This window comes from Heloderma suspectum, chromosome 11 (genome assembly GCF_057233095.1).
Source record: "Heloderma suspectum isolate Gila_16-S chromosome 11, 16-S_ref, whole genome shotgun sequence".
NCBI classification, from domain to species: domain Eukaryota; kingdom Metazoa; phylum Chordata; class Lepidosauria; order Squamata; family Helodermatidae; genus Heloderma; species Heloderma suspectum.
Window position 1 is genome coordinate 3,281,701 of NC_139468.1, and position 21,280 is coordinate 3,302,980.

Sequence of the window (21,280 nt, forward strand, 5' to 3'; positions counted from 1 at the left end):
ATTTTTAGACATTCCACTCTACCCCAAAGGCATAACGACCGAAGGGGGCACGAGGACATTCAAGGGTTCTACACACTATTCTAGAGAAAAGACTAGCAAATCCAGAGTTTCCTCTGACTTTCTGGTAGCTTAGTTGCTGTAGTATGGGGTTGGATCTAACACTACAATTCCGCTGATGGGATCATTTCCATCAGCTGAAATGGGAGGGGTAACTCCCCCTCCCCGTGAAGCCCCCCCATGTGCCCTCAAAATCTGCTCTGGAGGGCTAGGAGACCTTCAAATGGCACACAGGACTGCAGCCAGGAGGAAAGAGGGAGTCCTGCCTGGCTAATGCACTTCTGCTAGTGTGACATTGGATCTAACCCTCGGCAAGGTTGTCTGTTAAAGGAAAAACTAAAATTTTGAAATCGCTCTCATTACTAACACAGCCAGCTACTAACATAAAGGGAATATTGAAAGAAAGCAGCCTCCATAGACAAAAGTAGCAGCAATGATATGGCCCACTTAACAAGGCCACGTTTCGTCCCTTTTTTTTTTAAACAGGCAGCCAAAAGTCTGTCCACATGTAATGTGTTCATGACACAATCTGTAGGTACAAGTCCTTGATCTTAAGAGAAAGAAATCTTGCATAATAGCTAAGAAAGCTGTTTCATAATTGAGTACACAATCGTGCTTATTAAAAGGATTCAAGTTTCTCTGATGTAGATGTGCCTTTAGAAAGCCAACTGGAATATTCATATACAAAAGTCAAACAACTAAAGTAGCTCTTGAAACTATATATAAAAACTGAGTTAAAGCAGCAAATCAGTATCTGCCAAGGTTTCTTTTTCTGGTATCACTAACAACAAAGTTAGCTTGCGTCCATGTTTTAACAAATCAAATGCTACTACTGAAAAAGTAAAACTGGAACCCACAAGAAAAATTTGAAAAGTGCACAATGAAATCAAGAGTCTTGGATCAAGTATCTGTGGAGGATTGGAAATGTTTTGTCCGATGGACCTGATATGCAAAGGGCAGGAAGAGGTATTAAAGTTTGTCAGATCCAGATTTGGCCTGCCGATCTGCGTAGAAGAGGATATAGGCCTTGGCTTTCACCACAGTCTCCTCATCCGTCAGCATTACGGTGCTGTCATTGAAATGGAACCAGCGGCCTTCGTGAGTCGCGTATGCTGTATAATGTCCAGAGCCAACCCTGTGAATGTTAACACACACAACATGAGAATGTAGGAACTGCCCTGCGGGAACAGACCAAGGGCATCTCCAGCCCAGCATTCTGCTCACGCGGGGGCCGGCCAGCCAGCTGCCCCAATGGGAAGCCCATGCGAATGCAACAGCACCCTCCCGCTCGTGTTCCCCAGCAGCTGGCATGGAGAGGCATGCTGCCTTCAATACCAGAAGTACATAGAGCCATCAGGAGCAGTAGCCATCGACAGCTTTTGTTGTTGTTCAGTCATGTCCGACTCTTCATGACCCCATTTCTCCAATGCCCTTTTAAAGCCGTATAGTTGGTGGCTATCATGTTTTATTGTAAGCTCATGTCCTATTTCCACTAAAAAGAGACAGACCCACTGCTGTCTATTTTTATAAGCAAGATACTGGTCACATAAAGGCTTCTTCGGTGCAGCTATTCCCTCCCTTGAAATCAGGTGTGGGGAACGCGTGGCTCTCCAGATGTGCTCAGAAGGCAACTCCCATCAGCCCCAGTCAGTGTAGTCAATGGTGAGGGGAGTTGCAGTCTGACTGAACCTGGAAGGCCACCTGTTCCCCATCCCTGCTTTAAAGGCTTGCCAAGCCCAAACTGCCTTTTCCGTGACTGGATATATGCAACATATTCCTTGTTGGGAACCCTTTCTATGGCGCCTTCTAATGTTTTTTGATCCATTCTGCCTAACACTCTTGTGACTGATAAATGGACTCTGCCAGAGCAGATTGTCTCCTCCCATTTATTCCCAGGGCAAGCAGGGCTCATGCAAAGTGGGAAAGTCAAAATCATCCACTGGGAAGGGCTGCTCAGCTCCAGTCCTGCCTGCTCAAGGGGCAGGGCATTCATCGCACCCACTCTCCAATACTCTGGTCATTGCCGACTTATTTTTTGACCAGAATACCTCTCTCCCTCCAGTCCCAGCAAGTAGTTTACCAGGGCAAGAAGGCACCTGGCATTTAAATTTGCCAGCTATAAACCTTATGCGTGGTGTACGAAGTGCCCAATGATGAGTGACCACCTATCCCCATTTTGTACAGGAGGAAGAAATATGATGAAATACTAGATCACCCAGAATGATTGGATTATTCAGAGCGTGCAAAGCACTGTTTCGCCAGAAGCCATTCAGCACCTTCAGCATTTCTTCTTCTTCTCCTAATGCAGAGAGGAACCCTTCTGGCATCTGGGGCTTGCCCAGGGCCACACAGCACGTGGAAGAGCTGAAAACCTACATCACTCAAGTCCAAGTGAGCAGCCACCAGTCATGCTGATTTTGAGAGTCTGATCGGGTCAGGTCAGCAATGCCCACGGACCACATCATTTGAGGCTGGCTTCCCACCCATCCAAGTGCTGAGGACTAAACTGAAAACCCCCTATCCCACATTGCATTAGCTCTTGTTCTGTGGAACATGTTCGGCTCTTCTATTTCATTCATTTTGACTCTGGCGTGTCTCTCTCTCTCTCTCACACACACACACACACACACACACCTGCAACTATCATATGGCTAAAAGTGTCTCTTTTAGACACAACCCTCTCTCTGAGGCCCACATGTTTATAGGAATTGCCCTTTAAAAAAGCACAGGATGTAACAGGTTCTTCACACCCAGATGACTGATCTTGTTTAAAAAAATCAAGCGTGGCCAGCTGCCTCTAGCATAAGAACTAGACCATTTCCAAACACCGCACTTCCTCTTAAGAGATTTGAATGAGGTACTCAAATCCAAAATTTCAGCTAACAATCCAGATAAAGCCTTCAGACAAAGCTTTGCATCTCATTCTTGGTTTTAAATGTAGAAGGGGAATTATACTAGAGTTCTGGAGAAACAGAGCTAAACATTTATAAAATTACTCTTAGATTCATAACTGATTCAAAATACGTCAAAGTCAACTTCTTGCCATAGCTCCCTTAAATCACTTGGCATGTCTATTATCCTGTGTCTTCCAGAAGCCATTCTAGAATCTTCAGGATACCAACTCCCACAGAAGCAGCAGGCAGAGCCCAATCATGAAGATCTTTAGGGAGAAGAGTTACCCAGCCCTCCCAGAATGACTCGGCCCAGTGGCAGTGAAGCAGGTTTTTTGGTGGGCTCTCCAGAGCACCTTCTTTCTCATTAAAAAAGGGAGATTTTTCCTGATGTTCTCCTATGACGTGACACACGCAGAGGAAAACCTGCCTCAGCAGCCCTATGGGGGAGTGCTTCCAAGGGAGGAATCTACAGGGCAGCCATGTGGGCTTCTCTCCATACCTCTGCTAAGCATGACAAGATTGGTATGTTCTCATTCAGCAGAAAGGTCCTGCAGAGGGTTACATCCGGGACTCCAGGTCTGCTTAGAGGGCTACCGTGGTGCTGGTCTCTACATCCCAACAGTTCTGGAATGCCTTCTGGGAGCCAACAGAGAAAGGGAAGTTTCTTGCCGTGAATTCCTGTTCTCTGTCTCCCAGTGGGAGACATTCCCATTCCACCCACCGCTGTGTCTTCCAACAGACCAGGGCACACTCAACAGGCTTCTGCCTTGCAGTAAGCTTGGGGGAGGCAGGCAGGCAAGGACTCCTGGGATGGTTCCCTCAGTCTGCCCTCTCTTGCATTTTAATTTCCTCTCATTAGCTACTGTTTTCTACTTATAGAAGATTATTAGCATAGGTTGGTGCCTGTTGCGCTGTGTACGTGCGCGCATGCTCTGAGTGTGTGTGTGTGTGCGTGCGCGTGCATGCACGGACGTGTGGGGGGGGAGTGAATTAAGGGGTTGCTTCTGCTCTTCCAGTCCTGTCTGGGAGGACAGGGTAGCCCCTCCCCTCTGGAAGAGATCTACATGGCCCACCCAGGGAGCTTCAGTTATTGGGCAGTATAAAAATGTAATAAATAAATGGCTGGACCCTGCCTGCTACTCCAGTGGGAAGTGCTATCCTGAAGGTTCTGGTAGGGCCCCTGGAAGACACAGGGAACAAGAATTCACAGCAAGAAACATCCTTTTTTGCAAGAGAAAATAAAGAGAGACTGTTTGACGCAGTAAGGTTCCAATTTAAGGCTCTCTCTGCTCGCCACTTTCAAATTAGAAAGAGATGCTTAAGCTCAGCACTAGCCATAAATCTGTTTTCATTTAATGTCAGGTGTCTAGTGGAGCGATGTGGGTTTTTAGAGCAGAGGAACCTTTGAATGATTAACCTGGGAGGTGAAGCAGCCCTCCAGCATCCAATCAAGACCTTTGTCATACTCACCCTGAACCATGGTGCACAACCACCGCTGCAAGGTCATATAGACAACTTTCTGGGCCACTGTTTTCAGGCTGCAATTGGGAGAGGGAGAGGGAGTGGGGAAGAGACAAAGACCAAAGAAACTGAGAATTCACCAGAATTCCAGACTCCATCACAAGCTACTCCCCAAGAGAGACACTGTACCTCTAGCAAGTAACACTTCATGTCTAGGCCTCTCAGGGGAAACTCGACATAGGTGTCCACTTTGTTCCTCAAATATGCAGTCCAGTGAAAGCGTTTCAGATGTAAACATAGCACCTGCAGCATTAAAGTAGACACCCAAGCCAAAAGGTCACAGCAAGAATTCTTTAATGGGTAAGTACCCTAAAATCACAGATCTGTCACCTCCTTTGGATGTCAGAACACAGAAAAATACTGCAGACAAGCAGATCTTTCTTAAATGCATACCCTGCCTTGTGATTCTGTCAAAGCTCTTAAAACAGGGTGCAGAACTTCCGGCCAATGGAGCCAGAGGTTCTGCACCCCTTGGGGTTCCTCCATGGGGCGGGGCTTAGGTTCCAACCTCAGCCCCTTGAGGAATCCCCTCGGAGGGCACCCCTGTGGTCATCTCCAATATGAGACTGGAGGTAACAGCAGCAGAATGCCTGCTATTATCTCCGATCTGATGCAAGGCGGTGAGACTTACAGCACAGGCGTGTCCCGCTCGCCCCCTCCCCTGAAATCCGCACTGCTCGCTCCGATCTGAGATCAGAGAGAACAGTGGGGATGCAGGCAGCGGGAGAGCAGGGGGGAAAGTGTGACTTCAGGGGTGGGGTCACACACCCTTGATGTTGACCGCCCTGCGGTAGGTCTGGTGGTGGGCAATCCAGCCCCCCCACCCCCCGCAAACAGTTCTGAATTCCTGGCTCAAAAGATAAAAATCAATGTATAAAACATAACTGCACAATAAAAACAAGCACTCAAATGCAGCAGCAAAAGGGCCAGGGCATGGTTGCACTGGGCCCAGTGCAGGCTCCAGGTGTTTGAGGGGCCTTGGGCAAGACTCCCTCAGTAGGCTACCTCCCTCAATGAATCTACCTTAGGAAACATGGGAAACTGCCTTGTACTGAGCCAGACCACTGGCCCATCTAGCCCTGTACTGCTGACACTGACCGGCAGCCACGACTCCCCAGGGACTCAGGCAGGGGTTTTCCCAGCCCTACCTGAAGATGCCGGGGATCAAACCCGGGACCTTCTGCACACAAAGCAGGGCTCCACCAATGGTCACCAGCTGCTCTTGCCCGTCCCCCACTTTCTCATCTTTGCTCCCACTCGCTTGCTTGACAGGCAGAGAGCCCGTAAGCATGTAGGCTGCGGCATCTCCTGCTCCTCCTTCCCACCACCGCTGTTATCTGGGCCAAAGTGAGAGGCAGGTGAACATGGGGAAGAGGAGGAGCAAGTCCAGGGGGCTCCTGTCAGTCGCCCTTGCTGGAGCGAGGGCCCTTGGTAGGGGCCAACCAGGCCTGCCTCTGACGCTGACTGGAGACAAACAATGCAATGCACAATGAACATTTTAGCAGCAGCAGCAGCAGCCGCCGCCTCCTAGCATGGATTTTGGAGATGGAAATAGTCACACACAGGTTGTTTAAGAAGCAAGAGGAATCTGAAGAAACTGTTTTAAGCCCTGGGTCGCACCCACTGAATATTGTTGAGAGAAGTTACTGGAAGTGCCTAGTTCATTACATCATATTTCACAACTTTCAACTCCTGGTTCTCACCTTTGGTAGTTTCTGAATCCAGAATTTCTTGGTGGACTTCTGCTTCTTTTTACATTTGTGGCACATGTAGAGCTCCGTTTCGTCAAGTTCTTCCAGGTCTGTAAAACTGCGGAGGCAATCTGCGATACAACAGAATGCAGCTGAGATGGTTAAACACATTTTCCCTGCTTAGTAACGAAGTCCTCTAATAATCCAATGAAAAAGACTGATTACAAAGACAAAAAGAGCGGCACACAGACTTACCCCGTAACGTACACATTGGTCCGTTTTCTTGGATCTTACTACGTTTATTTCGGAACTGGCTTGGAATATCTAGCGAAAGGTCTGACAAACAACAACAGGTGAATTCAACATTAGTTTCGAATGTCAAAAATATAAGAGCTCCTTATAAAACCTTTCAAGATATGTACTTGATATATTTTACCTAGGAATGGGTCAAACTTTCTGGATTCGGTCCCACATATCAAGCAGTTGACTTCATTCTGAAGAATGCCTCCGAAGACGGCTGTGACAACTGTAGAGGTGCCGTTTCTAGACAAAGCACGAGGAGAAGAACATCAGCGCAGCTCACTTCTGTCGCTGCGATTCAATAAATTCCTTTAAAGAGCATCAGGAACCTCATTCAGCTATATTCGGGAATTCCACTTTTGTGTAACTAGTACTCAGTTTCAGCATCATTCTGCAGCAGGGAGTCTTTTCCACTCACATAGGCTCCCCACATGATGTAGAACCCCTGATTTCCTATGCTGGAGGGGACAGTGATATGGGGGGAGAGCAGAGGGAGGGTGCCTATCCTCACTCTCCTTCCTGGTTGATTCTATGTAAAACTGAAAGGCGATTCACCTGACTTCTCCAGGTCCTTTCAATTCTCAGAAAAGAACTGGAGATGCACTTTGTTTAAAGGCACCGAGCTACTAATATTGCCCCAATGCAACATCGCTGTACCAGCTCTGTCCAAATGGCAAAAAAGTATCCCGAGATAAACTGGCGAGGAAACACCAGTTTCAAGGCAATCAATGTTTTGGAAATGGATAAAAGAGGCTTCAAAATGGAAAAGAAAACGATGGGCACATTATTATATTGTGTGTGGGGTGGGGTGGGGTGGGGGGGTAGAAATGGCCTGTGCAATGTGCTGCCCTTTCCTTCATTCCCTTCTGTTGCTTCTCCTTTCCCCTAAGCCAAAGGACTCTGGCTGAGGTGGTTCTGTATTTTTGTGAAGGAAAACCAATACTATGTTTCATCTTTCTCCAATACTGATTAGTACATTGAAAATGTAACTGAATTCCTATCTATCGATCGATCGATCGACTGATTGTATTAATCGTGCATCTGGCTGGTCACCCAGCCACTCTGGGCAATGTACAAGCGTATAATAAAACAGTTTAAATCAATAAAATTCTACAATAAAAACATTTTCTAAAATACCCTAACCCACCCCAAATGCCTGAACACTCCAAAGGGCTCAGTCCTCATACTCGGTACCTGATCATTTCCTACACCCCCACTCCAAAAGACAGGCAGATTGCCACGGCATAGAAGCAGCAGTAACCACTCCTGCAGATGAATGCACTTCGCTTGAGAGAGGTACACTCTCAATTCACTTAGTGGCAGGCGGACTGCAAAAGTCCCATGCTCCTAACGAGCACACTCTAGTGCATCTGCTGCTCACCCTCACCTCACCTCCTGGCACATAAAAGGAAACGTGTGGAAACCTGACACGATCCACCACAGCACACTGAATCCCAGCAAATTGCTCAGGGCTATGGAGAAGGAAGCAAATGGAAAAGAGGAGTTCCTGGCACCAGGCTGCCTTCCGTGTGCTTCCACCTGTACTTCTGCCAGCAGTGAAGTACATCAGCTGAGGTGCACATGAATTGTCCATTGACCATAACAACATGCCAACTGCCAGGAGTCTGTCTCTCAGAGGTTATAGGCCGCCGTCAGCAGCTGCCATGCTGCGTAACCTGTATAAGACTTTTCCTGACAAATTCCTGCCAGGGCCTTCTCAATTCTTGTTGCCTACACAATTAGCATTTTTTTGTTCTACAGCTAGGAAACTGTCATCTCAGGAAGCTTTTTCATGCAATTCACAGGATCTAACAACGCATTTTATAAAATGCTCTTTAACAGGACAGCATGAAACAAAGTTGTAGGAGGAGTTAAAACTATCTTCTTACATGCAACATCTACTGCCAGCAGAGAGACCAGAATTCTCTTGCAAGATGACTGAGCGGGAAACACCGTTGAAGCCTCCTTGGAGTTCCAAGTGCAGATGGTCCAAAAGGTAACGCATGAATTCATGGGCATCTTGCTGCTGGTACCCCCTTAACGTAAACACATCAATGAATATATAGATTGCTTACTTACACTGGTGGAGAATTAACATTATATGACAAGGTGTGTGTTTACCCAGCCAATATCAAGTACAGTGCCTGAATTAAAAACAGTTTCTTAAACCACCAGAACAGGAGGAATGAACTCTTGATTTAGTGAGCCCCATTCGGTGAGTGTCATTTAATGTCCATTGCAAAGAGTTCTCTAATATGCTCACTGATATTTTTCTAAATGTGGGGCAGGACCATTAAGAGACATTTTGTGTATGCATGTATATATGTAGGTATTTATGAACAGCGCCTTTCCAGCTAAATTAGAAATCTAATGGTCGCTTTTACTGAAGGACTCCTCAGCTATCTTTTAGTGGTCAAGCTGACCAACCTCTCTCCTCTACTCAACTTTCAGCCCCTCTACTTCCCTTGAATGGCAGTCCCAAGTACTGTGTGTTGACCACATCCCAGACGGAATCCCGTATCTCTCCTCATCAACCCCACTACTAGTCGACCTTGTATTTAAGGTTGCTGCACCGCATAGACTGAAAAGTTACAGTGCTCAAACCCGCTAAAAGAGTGGTTTGGCTTTCTGGGATTTGTAATAAACTAAAGCCTCCAAACAATACTGCACAGGAGTTACTGGGCAGAATCCAATGGGGCGCTTACACCCCCACCAATTCTCTTATGTCTGCAGCGTGATTATTTAATACTTCTGGGGCAACTGGAAACGAGCAAAAAAGCTCATTTCTGGAATGGGGTAGGTCAGTGGAGCTCACATAAGGGAGCTCCACCAACCTGCCCCATCGACAAATGAGTGTTTCCACTCGTTCCAGGGCTTCCTCTGGGAAGTCCGTAATCTCTGCTGTGCAAGTGGTGGGTCTGCTCGTGCAACGGAATCGGCAGGACCCACTGCTTACGCAACCGAATCTGTGGGGCACAAGAGAATCAGTGCAGGCATAAGTACCCCACTGGATTCTACCCTTTATAATTTTGTTCCTGGTAAAGCAAGTATTCAATTTGTGCTGTTAGGTGTGCACAATTCTTAGATTGTGATCCCTTACAGCCCAAATCAAGATAATCTTGATACAGGAATTCGTTATTTTTCTTCTCAGAAACTAAGGCCAGAAGCCAAGCTTGCCAGGACCACCCATTAAAACTGTGCCTGAGTTAGATCCAAGCCCAACTGTCTATCTAATCATTACATTCCCCCGTCCACACTTTTATAATGCAGCTCTTAAAGACATGTTTTAAATCGCCAGCTATAAATATAATTTTGATACGCTAACATTTTTTACATCAAGTGTGTTTGAAAAATAGGAAACAAGCTGCAGACTGCTTACGAGAAATCCTCCAAGCACATTTTCTCAAATTACTATCAGCAAAATGGGGTATGCCAAATTAAGCGACTTGAAATGGTTTCATCCCTATCCTTCACCTTCTTTCAAGAGCTACCTTCTATCTGCCCAACTCCTGCTAGTTCAAGCAAACAGCATCAAGTGATGACTTGCATGCTTTGGGAGGGTGGGCAAGCAGGGAGATCACAGATCCAATACTTCAGGCAGAGCTCCCATAATCACTTGATCTTGCCTCAGACACAATACTCCTCAATACTCCTGTGAGTTATCAAATTATGTATGCACATGCATGGATCAGCATACAGCTGAAGCAACAGCAATGCACTGCCTTTCACTACGGAGCACCAGCGTGGCCCATTGCAGCACATGCAAGAAGTCCTATGGCGCCTTAGAGACCAATGTGTTATGGCTTAACTAGAGTCCACTTCATCAGATGCATGAAGTGTTATCCTCAGCAGGCAAGAATATAGACCTAAGGATACAGAGAGAGAAAAATGTAAAGAGTTGAGATCAGAGGGAAAATGAAATGTGAAAAATACAGACTGACAGTGGTTTTTTATCCCACTACAGTTGTTAATTAACTTGTCAAGGCTAGGATGTTTGTTTTCCACACTACTTTGTTAACCGTCAGTTCCACTTATTTTATGTACATTTATGTTTTAACATAATTGTCCATGTCTTGCATTTCATTTTGTTCTGACATTACCGCTTATGTTTTCTCTATAACCGTGTGTGTGTGTGAGTGCGTGCGCGCACGTGCATGTGTGTGCACACCCAAGGATGACATTCCATGCATCAAGTGGATTCTAGTCTACGAAGGCTTATGGTTTAATAAGTGTATTAGTCTTTAAGGTGCCACAAAACCTACCTGTTTTACACTGTTTTGGAGACTGTTCAGCCAACAACACATACTGGTTTGTCAGCAGACATTTGGTACAGGCTACCCAAATCCACAGTTCCTTGGTCATTACAAGAATTGCCAACACTAAGTACGCAGACAATTTCAGGCCGCATGTTTCTATAACTGACACCAAGTCTGCAACAGCAGACAGGCAAATTCAATTAAAGGAAACTGTACCACATATTTGAATGAGTTCCCACATTAAAACCTCCCTGCTTGTACGAAGCTAGCATGTCTGTGAAAAAGTCAAGTGAGAGGCCTTCTTGCCGACATGCCATTTTTCACATGCAGGGAGATTTTGATGAACAGATGCTACTAAAAATGCTGTATCTTATGTGCAAATCCAAGGTGGTACAGTTGTCAGGACCAAATCCTTAAGGTGGATCCTTAATGTGGCTATAAAGATTCCAAGTGCACTGGTGTTTTAAGGTACACCAAACCTTGATGGAGCTGACAATGATACAGAGGGGCCAGTTCACACCATCCTCTGCATGCACCAAACAAGTCAAGCAGACATGTACAATGAAGTAGCTGGTCTGAGACTCAGCTCATCAGGTGCTGAACCGTCACAGCTGGTGAGGCCCTCCAGCAACTGCGTCTCCAAGTGGTGCACTGCAATGTGTAATTGCTGAATCACTGGATGCTCAAAGAATATGTTCATTGCTCTGCTCTCTCCCAAGAGTATGGGATGGACACAGTTTTGTCCTTTATAATGGAACAAGCAAGGGAAAAGGACAGAGCAGTTACCTCGAGAAACACAAAGGGCACACTTGTGAGTGAAGAAAACAGAGGTATAGTCAGGGTTGATTAAAGTGACAAGCGCAAGACTTTTCATCAAAAATAAGCAGTAATTCTAACCGAACAGATGAGCCAGTTCCCTGCTCACAGAGCTAATCCCAAAACTGCCTAGTCTCTGCCCAGCCAGACTTTGATGCAACTGTCTCCATGAGACAGATGGGTCAGGATTTCATTTGGAGCATACAGCTGAGACACCATGGAATCTGGCATACAGTTCCCATGCTCCCCACCCATCTCAGCCCTTTCATTCTAAGCCACACACTGGAACACAGCACAACACCCAATTCTCATATCCACGTAGCTCCTCTGGCTCTAGGGGAGAGCGGGTGTCTTGACTGTTTGTGGTGTTTGAGACTGAACCTTTGTATAATGTTGATCTTATGAAGGGTCAAGCATGGCCCAAAGCACACTTTGGTTTATTAGTTCTCTCTCCGCCTCCTTCTATCACGCTCAGTTTCGGAGCGCCACCCTTGCCAACTCACCACCACCAGGGCCAGAGAGAGGCAGAATTAAGCTTGTCTCCAATGAGATGTTGGCATGTTACCTCACATCCTGAGGGGATAAGCAAACTTTCTTGTCACTGGAATAAGTCCCTTCCCACCCCAAAGGGCAGCCCTTTCTATTAAAAGCAAATGAACCCACAGTGCTGAAAATCTGCTAGAGCAACTTAGGGGGCAGAGCTCTTGCTTTGACTTCAGGCGAGGAGGAGGAAAAATGGCCAAAATATTATGAGAAACTGATGAGGACTTTTGCCCATTGCTTGAAACCACTGATGCTAAACTTCCTTGATTCTCATTAGCCAGGGCACACAAGGCAACTAGAAGAGAACAGGTGGCCTTTTCATTGCCTGGGTTTCTCACTTCACAGGCTCTGGGGATGTGTTCAGAGCATCTTTTCAGCACTGCTACAGGCATTAACACATTAACAGAACATCTTTACTACCTGAAAATGTGGAGCAACTTACCTTCTGCACAATTAATCCTAATAGGGTTCAGTGCTCCTTTGAAAGAGGTTCAGGGGCCGGGACAGGGAGACCTTGGAGAGGAATGACACTTGGATTTACTTGTGTGAACTATGCTCTTTGACAGCCTGGGTGCAAAATGCTATTGCACATAGATTTATTCTCTTTGCAGCACTTATTTACAACTACAATGAAAGAAACTAGTTCAATATCGAGAGAATCAAGGAAGTTTTGCCCAGTATGTTTTGCTCAGGCCTGCTGGAGCTGTGTATTTGTAAGCACAGTTCCTGCCAAAAGCAAAGGTTTGGGATCTGTCAGGCCCTTAATTCGTATTGCACAGAATAAGAACTTAGTATGTCTGAGCACTGCTAGACTTAACAAAACAAACAAAAACACTCTTATTTTTATCACTGCTCTGTCTGTATATTGGAAGAATAAGAGAACCCTCTGACAAACAGTGGGCACAATCCTGAAGAGCAAGCAGCTCTCACAGTAAGGTAAAATGGCATTCATAGTCAACAAAAAGGCTTTCCTTCCAGATAAAGTCAGATTCACAAAGAAGCTTTTTTTTAAAACAGGACTTACCTAAAGTTTGGCATGATTTTCCAAACTACATAAAATAAAGATTCGGGGCTGAATGCCGTTTGACTTCCTTGCCACAGAGCACACAACGTCTTCCGAAACTCTTCCACCAATGAACTGGGGAAGAAAATTGAAAGCTTATTGTTAGGATGAAAATCTATACATGCAGTAACTAAGATTCCCACTATGTTTGTAAGCAACCTGCATAGTGTATATGCTATATAAGTGAAAACTGTATTACACTATCAACCTAGGCATTGTAATCAACTTCTAGGAATTCTAGCAATTTCCAAGGCAAGCTTAGGAAACATGAGAACATATGAATAAGTATGATTTTGCAATTACAACTGAACCAAACGCTAATGTGTGAAGTGCAGTGTTTTTATGAGCCATAAACAATCTAGTCAAGATTCTTCAGACATGCATACAGCATGCTTAATTCTAACATTAAAGACATTTACGCACTGGAGCCAGCAACGAGAGAGAGAGAGAGAGAGAGAGAGAGAGAGAGAGAGTGTGTGTGTGTGTGTGTATTTATAGATGAATGGTATAGGTGAGAGAGTGTGCATGCATAGAGGAGAATAAAAGCAAGCAAGGTAGGCAGGCTATGGGGTTGGTTGGAGTGGGAACTGGCTTGACTACCATGCATTCATTTGATCTGGGACTTGGCTTGCTCTGTGACCCAGAGTGATCTGTTTTGTGTGGATTTTGAATCCTGTCCATGTATTAAATGTATTAATTGCCCTGTGGCTGAGCTCACCTGTTTTGTGTTATATAGTTCTTGCTTTGTGCTTGTGACTGTCTGAAGTATGTTAGAATCCTATGTACACTTACTGGAGAGCAAGACTCATTGAAAACAAAGAGTTATGTGGCACTATAAATGGTAATCAATTTATTACGGCACAAGCTTTTGCAGTCTAGAAATCTAGTAGGTAAAACTATTCCCATCCACTTATTTCTATGCCAGGAAAATATTTACCTGCTAAGTCTACTTGCATTGGATGGAAAAGAGCACAGCCAGTAAAATACTTAGCCATAATCCTGGGTTCAGACTTAACTCAAAGCTATCCTTTCCAGGACTACATGCACACACAAAGGGAAGAATAAAGCAGAAGCGAACAGACTGCTTACAACAGCAAGCTTCTCATTCACAGTGTAGTTTATTAAGTCAGGATTCCTGGCTTAAGATGACATCTGAACACAGCCACAGAATGTATGGCTGAGATCTGCGTATCATATGCAAATATTATAAATGTACTTATACATCACAATAAAGTTGCCTGGTCTGGAGTGCTGTTTTTATGCCCTAATTGTTTACTTGTGGCCTGAGCGGCAATGGATGACAATGGTGCATACTTCGTGGGTAGTAGTGGATTAAAGGTTAAACAGTACCATGTTCACTTCTTAAAACTTGGTGAAGAGGCTGTTTTGACCAATAAATTATTTTGCATTTTTTCAGTCTCAGAAGCTATTTAGACATACAGTATATCCTGCTTTTAGGTTCAGGCACACTAGCATGCCCTGATCTCATTCACTCTCCCCATATCCTTATGAGGAAGAACAGTATATAAAAAAGGGGGGGGTGGTGCTAAAGCAGTATTATTTGCATTTTACAGATGGAAACCAAGGCCAAGAGAGTGATTTCAAGGAGAAACGAGGATGAAACTTTTGAAAAGCAAATAGCCAATGTTTCAAGGAAGCATGATGTAGTAGTAAGGGGGACTTCAATTTCCCCGATATTTGCTGGGAGACAAATTCTGCAAAACATGGTCCCTCCAGGAAATTCCTGACTTGTGTGGTGGATAACTTCCTCCTACAGAAAATAGAGGAAGGAACTAGAGGATTGGCTATCCTTGACTTGATCCTAACTAACAGAGATGACTTGGTGGATAAAGTAGCAGTTACAGGAACTCTGGGGGAAAGTGACCACGTTATACTTCAGTTCTTGGTTCTAAGGAAAGCAAAAGCTGATTGTAGTCAAACGTGTATCCTGGATTTTAGGAAAGCTGATTTAAATAAACTCAGAACAATGATAAGTAAGGTCCCATGGTAAGCGACTCTAACGAGAACAGGAGTCCAAGATGCGTGGGAGCTTTTAAAAAAGGAAATTCTCAAGGCACAATTACAAACAATTCCAACAAGAAGAAAAGGTGGAAGACAACAGAAGAAGCCAATGTGGCTTCACAAAAAGTTTAAAGATGACCTGAAAACAAAAAAGGACACATATAGGAAGTGGAAAGAAGGCCACACAACAAAGGAAGAGTCCAGGCAGGTAGCACAGAATTGCAGGGATGGCGTCAGGAAGGCTAAAGCTGAGAACGACCTGAGGTTAGCGAGGGATGCTAAAAGCAACAAAAAGGCTTTCTTCAGCTACGTGCATAGTAAAAGGCAGAGGAAAGAAATGGTGGTTCAGCTATTAAATAAGGATGGCAAAACGATAACAGAGGACAAAGAAAAGGCAGAGGTGCTCAATTCCTACTTTGGCTCAGTCTTCTCCCAAAAGAGGGTCTATGACCCCCCTGGCAAGGGCAAAGTACAGGCTGAAGGGGCAGGATTGCAGCTTGAGATCGATAGGCATATTGTCAAGGAACACCTCATTACTTCGAATGAATTCAAATCTCCAGGGCCAGATGAACTGCATCCTAGAGTAATAAAGGAGCTGGCAGAAGAACTCTTAGAACCACTGTCCATTCTCCTGGAGAAAACATGGAGGACGGGTGAAGTGCCAGACGACTGGAGGAGGGCTAATGTGGTCCCTATATTCAAAAAGGGTAAAAAGGAGGAACCTGGGAACTACAGACCAGTCAGTCTGACATCAATCCCTGGGAAAATTCTGGAGTAGATGATAAAGGAATCCATCTGGAAGCACCTTGACAACAATGCAGTCATTACTCGAAGCCAGCATGGATTTGTCAAGAACAAGTCCTGCCAGACAAATCTGATCTCATTTTTTGATCAAGTAACCTCCCTTGTGGACCATGGGAATGCTGTAGACATCATATACCTCGACTTCAGCAAAGCTTTCGACAAAGTGCCCCATGATCTCCTGATGAGCAAACTAGCTCAAAGTGGGCTAGATGAAACAACGATCCGGTGGCTCCACAGTTGGCTACAGAATCAGACTCAAAGAGTGCTGATCAATGGATCTTCTCAAATTGGGGAGAGGTAACGGGCGGGGTACCGCAGGGCTCAGTCCTGGACCCAGTGCTCTTCAACATTTTTATTAATGACTTGGACGAGGAGGTGCAGGGAATGCTGATCAAATTTGCAGATGACATAAAACTGGGTGGGATAGCTAATACTTTGGAAGACAGAAACAAAATTCAAAGCGATATTCATAGAATCATAGAATAGTAGGGTTGGAAGGGGCCTACAAGGCCATCGAGTCCAACCCCCTGCTCAGTGCAGGAATCCAAGTCAGAGCATCCCTGACAGATGGCTGTCCAGCCTCAGCTTGAATGCCTCCAGTGTGGGAGAGCCCACCACCTCCCTAGGTCATTGGTTCCATTGTCGTATTGCTCTAACAGGACGTTTTTCCTGATGTTCAGCCAGAATCTGGCTTCTGGTCACTTGAGCCCATGATTCCGTGTACTGCACTCTGGGACGATCAAGAGATCCTGGCCTTCCTCTCTGTGACAACCTTTCAAGTACTTGAAGAGTGCTATCAAGTCCCTTCAAGTACTCTTCAAGTACCCTATTTGCCCAGGGCTGTTCAGGGCTTTGAATCTCTCCTGGGGAGAAAGTTAACTAGTGAAGTTGGCTGCACCACATTTATTTGAACACAGGATCTCCCTGATCACCTTGTGCCACTGGGTAGAATGTGAGGTTTGTTTTCATCAGATGGCCAAAGAGACAACATCCAAATAAGAGTTTTTTTAAAATTATGCTCCTCAGTAGCAAGGGCAGCAGACCATAATTCCTTGCACCATAGAGGGAATCTTCATATAATCATAGAATTGCGTGGCCGGTAGTAGACTCCGACCACCAGGTTCCTTTTATTCTTTGCTCCATTTATTTTGATCCAGATGCTCTCGTTGGGGCTACCAAGCTCATCCTCCTGTATTTCTGTGCAGAGGTACGTATTTTCCACATACAGTGCAACCCCACCTCCCTTTCTGTTCCTCCTGTTCTTTTTGAACAAGTTATACCCTTCAATTGCGGTATTCCAGCCATGAAGGTCATCCCACGAAGTCTCAGTTATACCTATCAAGTCATATTTTCCCTCTTGTATTAAGAGTTCAAGTTCGTTCTGTTTGTTTCCCATACTCTGGGCATTAGTATATAGACATCGAAGACCATGTGCATCATAGTCTGGCTCTCTTCCTACATGTGTCTGAAGACTACTGCTGGGCACTGTTAGAGCTGTTCTCTCTGTTGCGGTGCATGAGCCTTCGTCCACTGAATGTCCCCAACTTCGTCCCCAACTTTACATCTCCCTTCCCCGTAGGATTCACTTTAAAGCCCTCCTGATGATGTTCTTCATGCTGTGGCCAAACACATTCTTCCCAGCCTTTGTGAGGTGCAACCCATCCCTTGCCAACAGCCCATCTTCCAGGAAGTATAGCCAGTGGTCCCAGAATCCAAGTCTCTTGCACTGGCACCACCTTCGTAGCCAGTCATTCACCCGGAGTATTTTTCGTTCCCTTTCTATCCCTCTTCTAACTACTGCAAGTATGGATGAGAAAACTACCTGGGCCCCAAAGTTCTTGAGTTTCCTTCCCAAAGCTTCAAAGTCTGACGTGATTTCTTCGTCGCTCCACTTGGCGGTATCATTTGTTCCCACATGGATGAGAAGAAAGGGATACCTGTCAGCGGGCTTTATGAGTGCAGGCAACCTTTCAGTCACGTCTCTAATCCGTCCTCCCAGGAGACAACATACCTGGCGAGTCCACGGGTCTTTGCAACATACTTGGGTCTTGATCCCATGCAGCAAGGAGTCTCCCACTACTACCACTCTTCTCTTCTTCTTGTTGTAGGCCTGGGTTTCATCGCCTCTGCTTGACTGACCTTCAGCCTCTTGCTCACTCTCATGCAGGTTCCCCTGTAATTCTTCCTCTGCAGGCTGTCCTCCAGTCTCATCCTCAAGTACCTGGAATCAGTTCCACAGCTCCATTGCTTCCACTGGCATCTAGTTCTTCTTCTCCTGTCACCCTTTTCCAAGGAGTATCCCCTATTGCATTTTTCCTCACCTCAGCATTTCCCACTTCTGCCTCAGCTTGCTGTCGCTCTTCAAGCTTCTGGTCTTCACTTTGCTGCTGTAGTTAATCTTCCTGGTCCCACAGACAGACCACCCTTCTATTTTTATCTAGCACAGTTGTCTAATAGGATTATAACAAAATGTTGGTCCCTTGTTGGTTGGACACCTTTTATGTCAATAAACAAAGCCTATTAATGAATACCTCTGGTTTACATAAACTTTACAGTCATATTTGTCCTTAAGTTGTTATACCATGGCTGTGCTAGTCTTCTCTTTTTGCTAAGCTACATGTTTGCTGGATTCCATTTGTATTGTTAAGGATGATCTATCTCCCCATTACAACATGTTATGTGCCCCAGTCATCTTGAACAGTGCCACATTCCTCTTAGATACTGCAGACAAATGGCTAACCACAAGCCGGGGGCTGTTACGTGACCAAATTTCAAAGTAGACACTGCTGCATCTCGAAGTTTTTGGCTCTTCAGTGAAATACTATATTAAGCTTACTTTTAGAATAGTAGTAGAATAGTATAGTAGGGTTGGAAGGGTCCTACAAGGCCATCGAGCCCAACCCCCTGCTCAATGCAGGAATCCAAGTCAGAGCATCCCTGACAGATGGCTGTCCAGCCTCGTCTTGAAGGCCTCCAGTCAAGTGTGGGAGAGCCCACCACCTCCCCAGGTAATTGGTTCTATAGTCGTATTGCTCTGACACTCGGGAAGTTTTTCCTGATGTTCAGCTGGAATCTGGCTTCCTGTCACTTGAGCCCATGATTCCGTGTCCTGCACTCTGGGATGATCAAGAAGAGATCCTGGCCTTCCTCTCTGGGACAGCCTTTCAAGTACTTGAAGAGCGCTATCATATCTCCCCTCAGTCTTCTCTTCTCAAGGCTAAACATGCCCAGTCGTTCCAGTCTCTCTTCATAGGGCTTTGTTTCCAGTCCCCTGATCATCTTTGTTGCCCTCCTCTGAACCCTCTCCAGTTTGTCTGCATCCTTCTTAAAGTGTGGTGCCCAGAACTGGACACAGTACTCCAGATGAGGCCTCACCAGTGCTGAGTAGAGGGGAACTAGTACTTCCTGGGATTTGGAAGCGATGCTTCTATGAATGCAGCCCAAAATAGCATTGGCCTTTTTTGCAGCCACATCACACTGTTGGCTCATATTCAGCTTGTGATTGACAACAATTCCAAGATCCTTCTTGCTTGTAGTGTGGTTGAGCCACGTATCCCCCATCTTCTAACTGTGCATTTGGTTTCTTTTTCCTAGATGCAGAATTTGGCATTTGTCCCTATTAAATGTCATTCTGTTGTTTTCTGCGCAGCGCTCCAGTCTATCCAGATCACTTTGAATTTTGTTTCTGTCTTCCAAAGTATTAGCTATCCCGCCCAATTTTGTGTCATCTGCAAATCTGATCAGCATTCCCTGCACCTCCTCCTCCAAGTCATTAATAAAAAGGTTGAAGAGCACTGGGCCCAGGACTGAGCCCTGCGGTACCCCACTCGTTACCTCTCCCCAGTTTGAAAAGGTCCCATTGATAAGCACTCTTTGAGTCTGATTCTGTAGCCAACTGTGGAGCCACCGGATAGTTGTTTCATCTAGCCCACTTTGAGCTAGTTTGCTCATCAGGAGATCATGGGGCACTTTGTCGAAAGCTTTGCTGAAGCCGAGGTATATTATGTCTACAGCATTCCCACAGTCTACAAGGGAGGTTACTTGATCAAAAAATGAGATCAGATTCGTCTGGCAGGACTTGTTTTTGACAAATCCATGTTGGCTTCGAGTAATCACGGCATTGTTGTCAAGGTGCTTCCAGATGGATTCCTTTATCATCTACTCCAGAATTTTCCCAGGGATTGATGTCAGACTGACTGGTCTGTAGTTCCCAGGTTCCTCCTTTTTACCCTTTTTGAAGATAGGGACAATGTTAGCCCTCCTCCAGTCATCTGGCACTTCATCCGTCCTCCATGATTTCTCAAAGAGAATAGACAGCGGTTCTGAGAGTTCTTCTGCCAGTTCCTTTATGACTCTAGGATGCAGTTCATCTGGCCCTGGAGATTTGAACTCATTCAAAGTAATGAGGTGTTCCTTGACCATATGCCTATCGATCTCAAGCTGCAATCCTGCCCCTTCAGCCTGTACTTCGCCTTTGCCAGGGGGGGTCATAGACCCTCTTTTGGGAGAAGACTGAGCCAAAGTAGGAATTGAGCACCTCTGCCTTTTCTTTGTCCTCTGTTATCGTTTTGCCATCCTTATTTAATAGCTGAACCACCATTTCTTTCCTCTGCCTTTTACTATGCACGTAGCTGAAGAAAGCCTGTTTGTTGTTTTTAGCATCCCTTGCTAACCTCAGTTCATTCTCAACTTTAGCCTTCCTGACGCCATCCCTGCAATTCTGTGCTACCAGCCTGGACTCTTCCTTTGTTGTGTGGCCTTCTTTCCACTTCCTATATGTGTCCTTTTTTGTTTTCACGTCATCCCTAAGCTTTTTGTGAAGCCACCTTGGCTTCTTCTGTTGTCTTCCACCTTTTCTTCTTGTTGGAATTGTTTGTGATTGTGCCTTGAGAATTTCCTTTTTTAAAAGCTCCCACCCATCTTGGACTCCTTTTCTCATTAGCGTCGCTTGCCATGGGACCTTACTGATCATTGTTCTTACTGATCCTTTAGTCATGAAGGATTCCCCTATGCATGCCTAACCTATGGGTAGCAGAATAAACTAGGAGTGCCAATTTCACTGGGCAGCAGCACCACAAATTGCATGCTAGACACCAGAAAATATGAATAACCAAGTGTGCAAATAACCAATGGGATAAACTGCAATTCAGTTTATGTCTGCTGCTACTAGACAGATTCCTTCCACCAAGTTCAACAGATTATTATTACTATTGTGTCAGGTCTGCCTGTCAAGTTTTAATTCCTAGTAACAGCTGAGGGTTTTTAGCATGCAATATTAAGAACCACTCCATGTCATGAATCAGTATTTGGAAT

At 45.3% G+C, this 21,280-nt stretch overlaps 1 protein-coding gene across 3 annotated transcripts in view; it reads right to left on the bottom strand.

The window, feature by feature from the left end:
* Window positions 1-509: 509 nt before the first annotated feature.
* The window catches only part of USP3 (ubiquitin specific peptidase 3), a 47,948-nt gene continuing 27,177 nt past the window's right edge, over window positions 510-21,280 (bottom strand). For all 3 annotated transcript variants that reach the window (XM_084816658.1, XM_084816660.1, XM_084816659.1), the window contains 8 exons: window positions 13,103-13,216; window positions 8,353-8,499; window positions 6,600-6,706; window positions 6,419-6,499; window positions 6,176-6,294; window positions 4,602-4,715; window positions 4,422-4,489; window positions 510-1,192 (listed from right to left, as the gene is read on the bottom strand). In XM_084816658.1, the coding sequence (XP_084672784.1) occupies window positions 1,027-1,192; window positions 4,422-4,489; window positions 4,602-4,715; window positions 6,176-6,294; window positions 6,419-6,499; window positions 6,600-6,706; window positions 8,353-8,499; window positions 13,103-13,216 (916 nt within the window). In that variant the 3' untranslated portion in view covers window positions 510-1,026. The remainder of the gene's footprint in view (window positions 1,193-4,421; window positions 4,490-4,601; window positions 4,716-6,175; window positions 6,295-6,418; window positions 6,500-6,599; window positions 6,707-8,352; window positions 8,500-13,102; window positions 13,217-21,280) is intronic.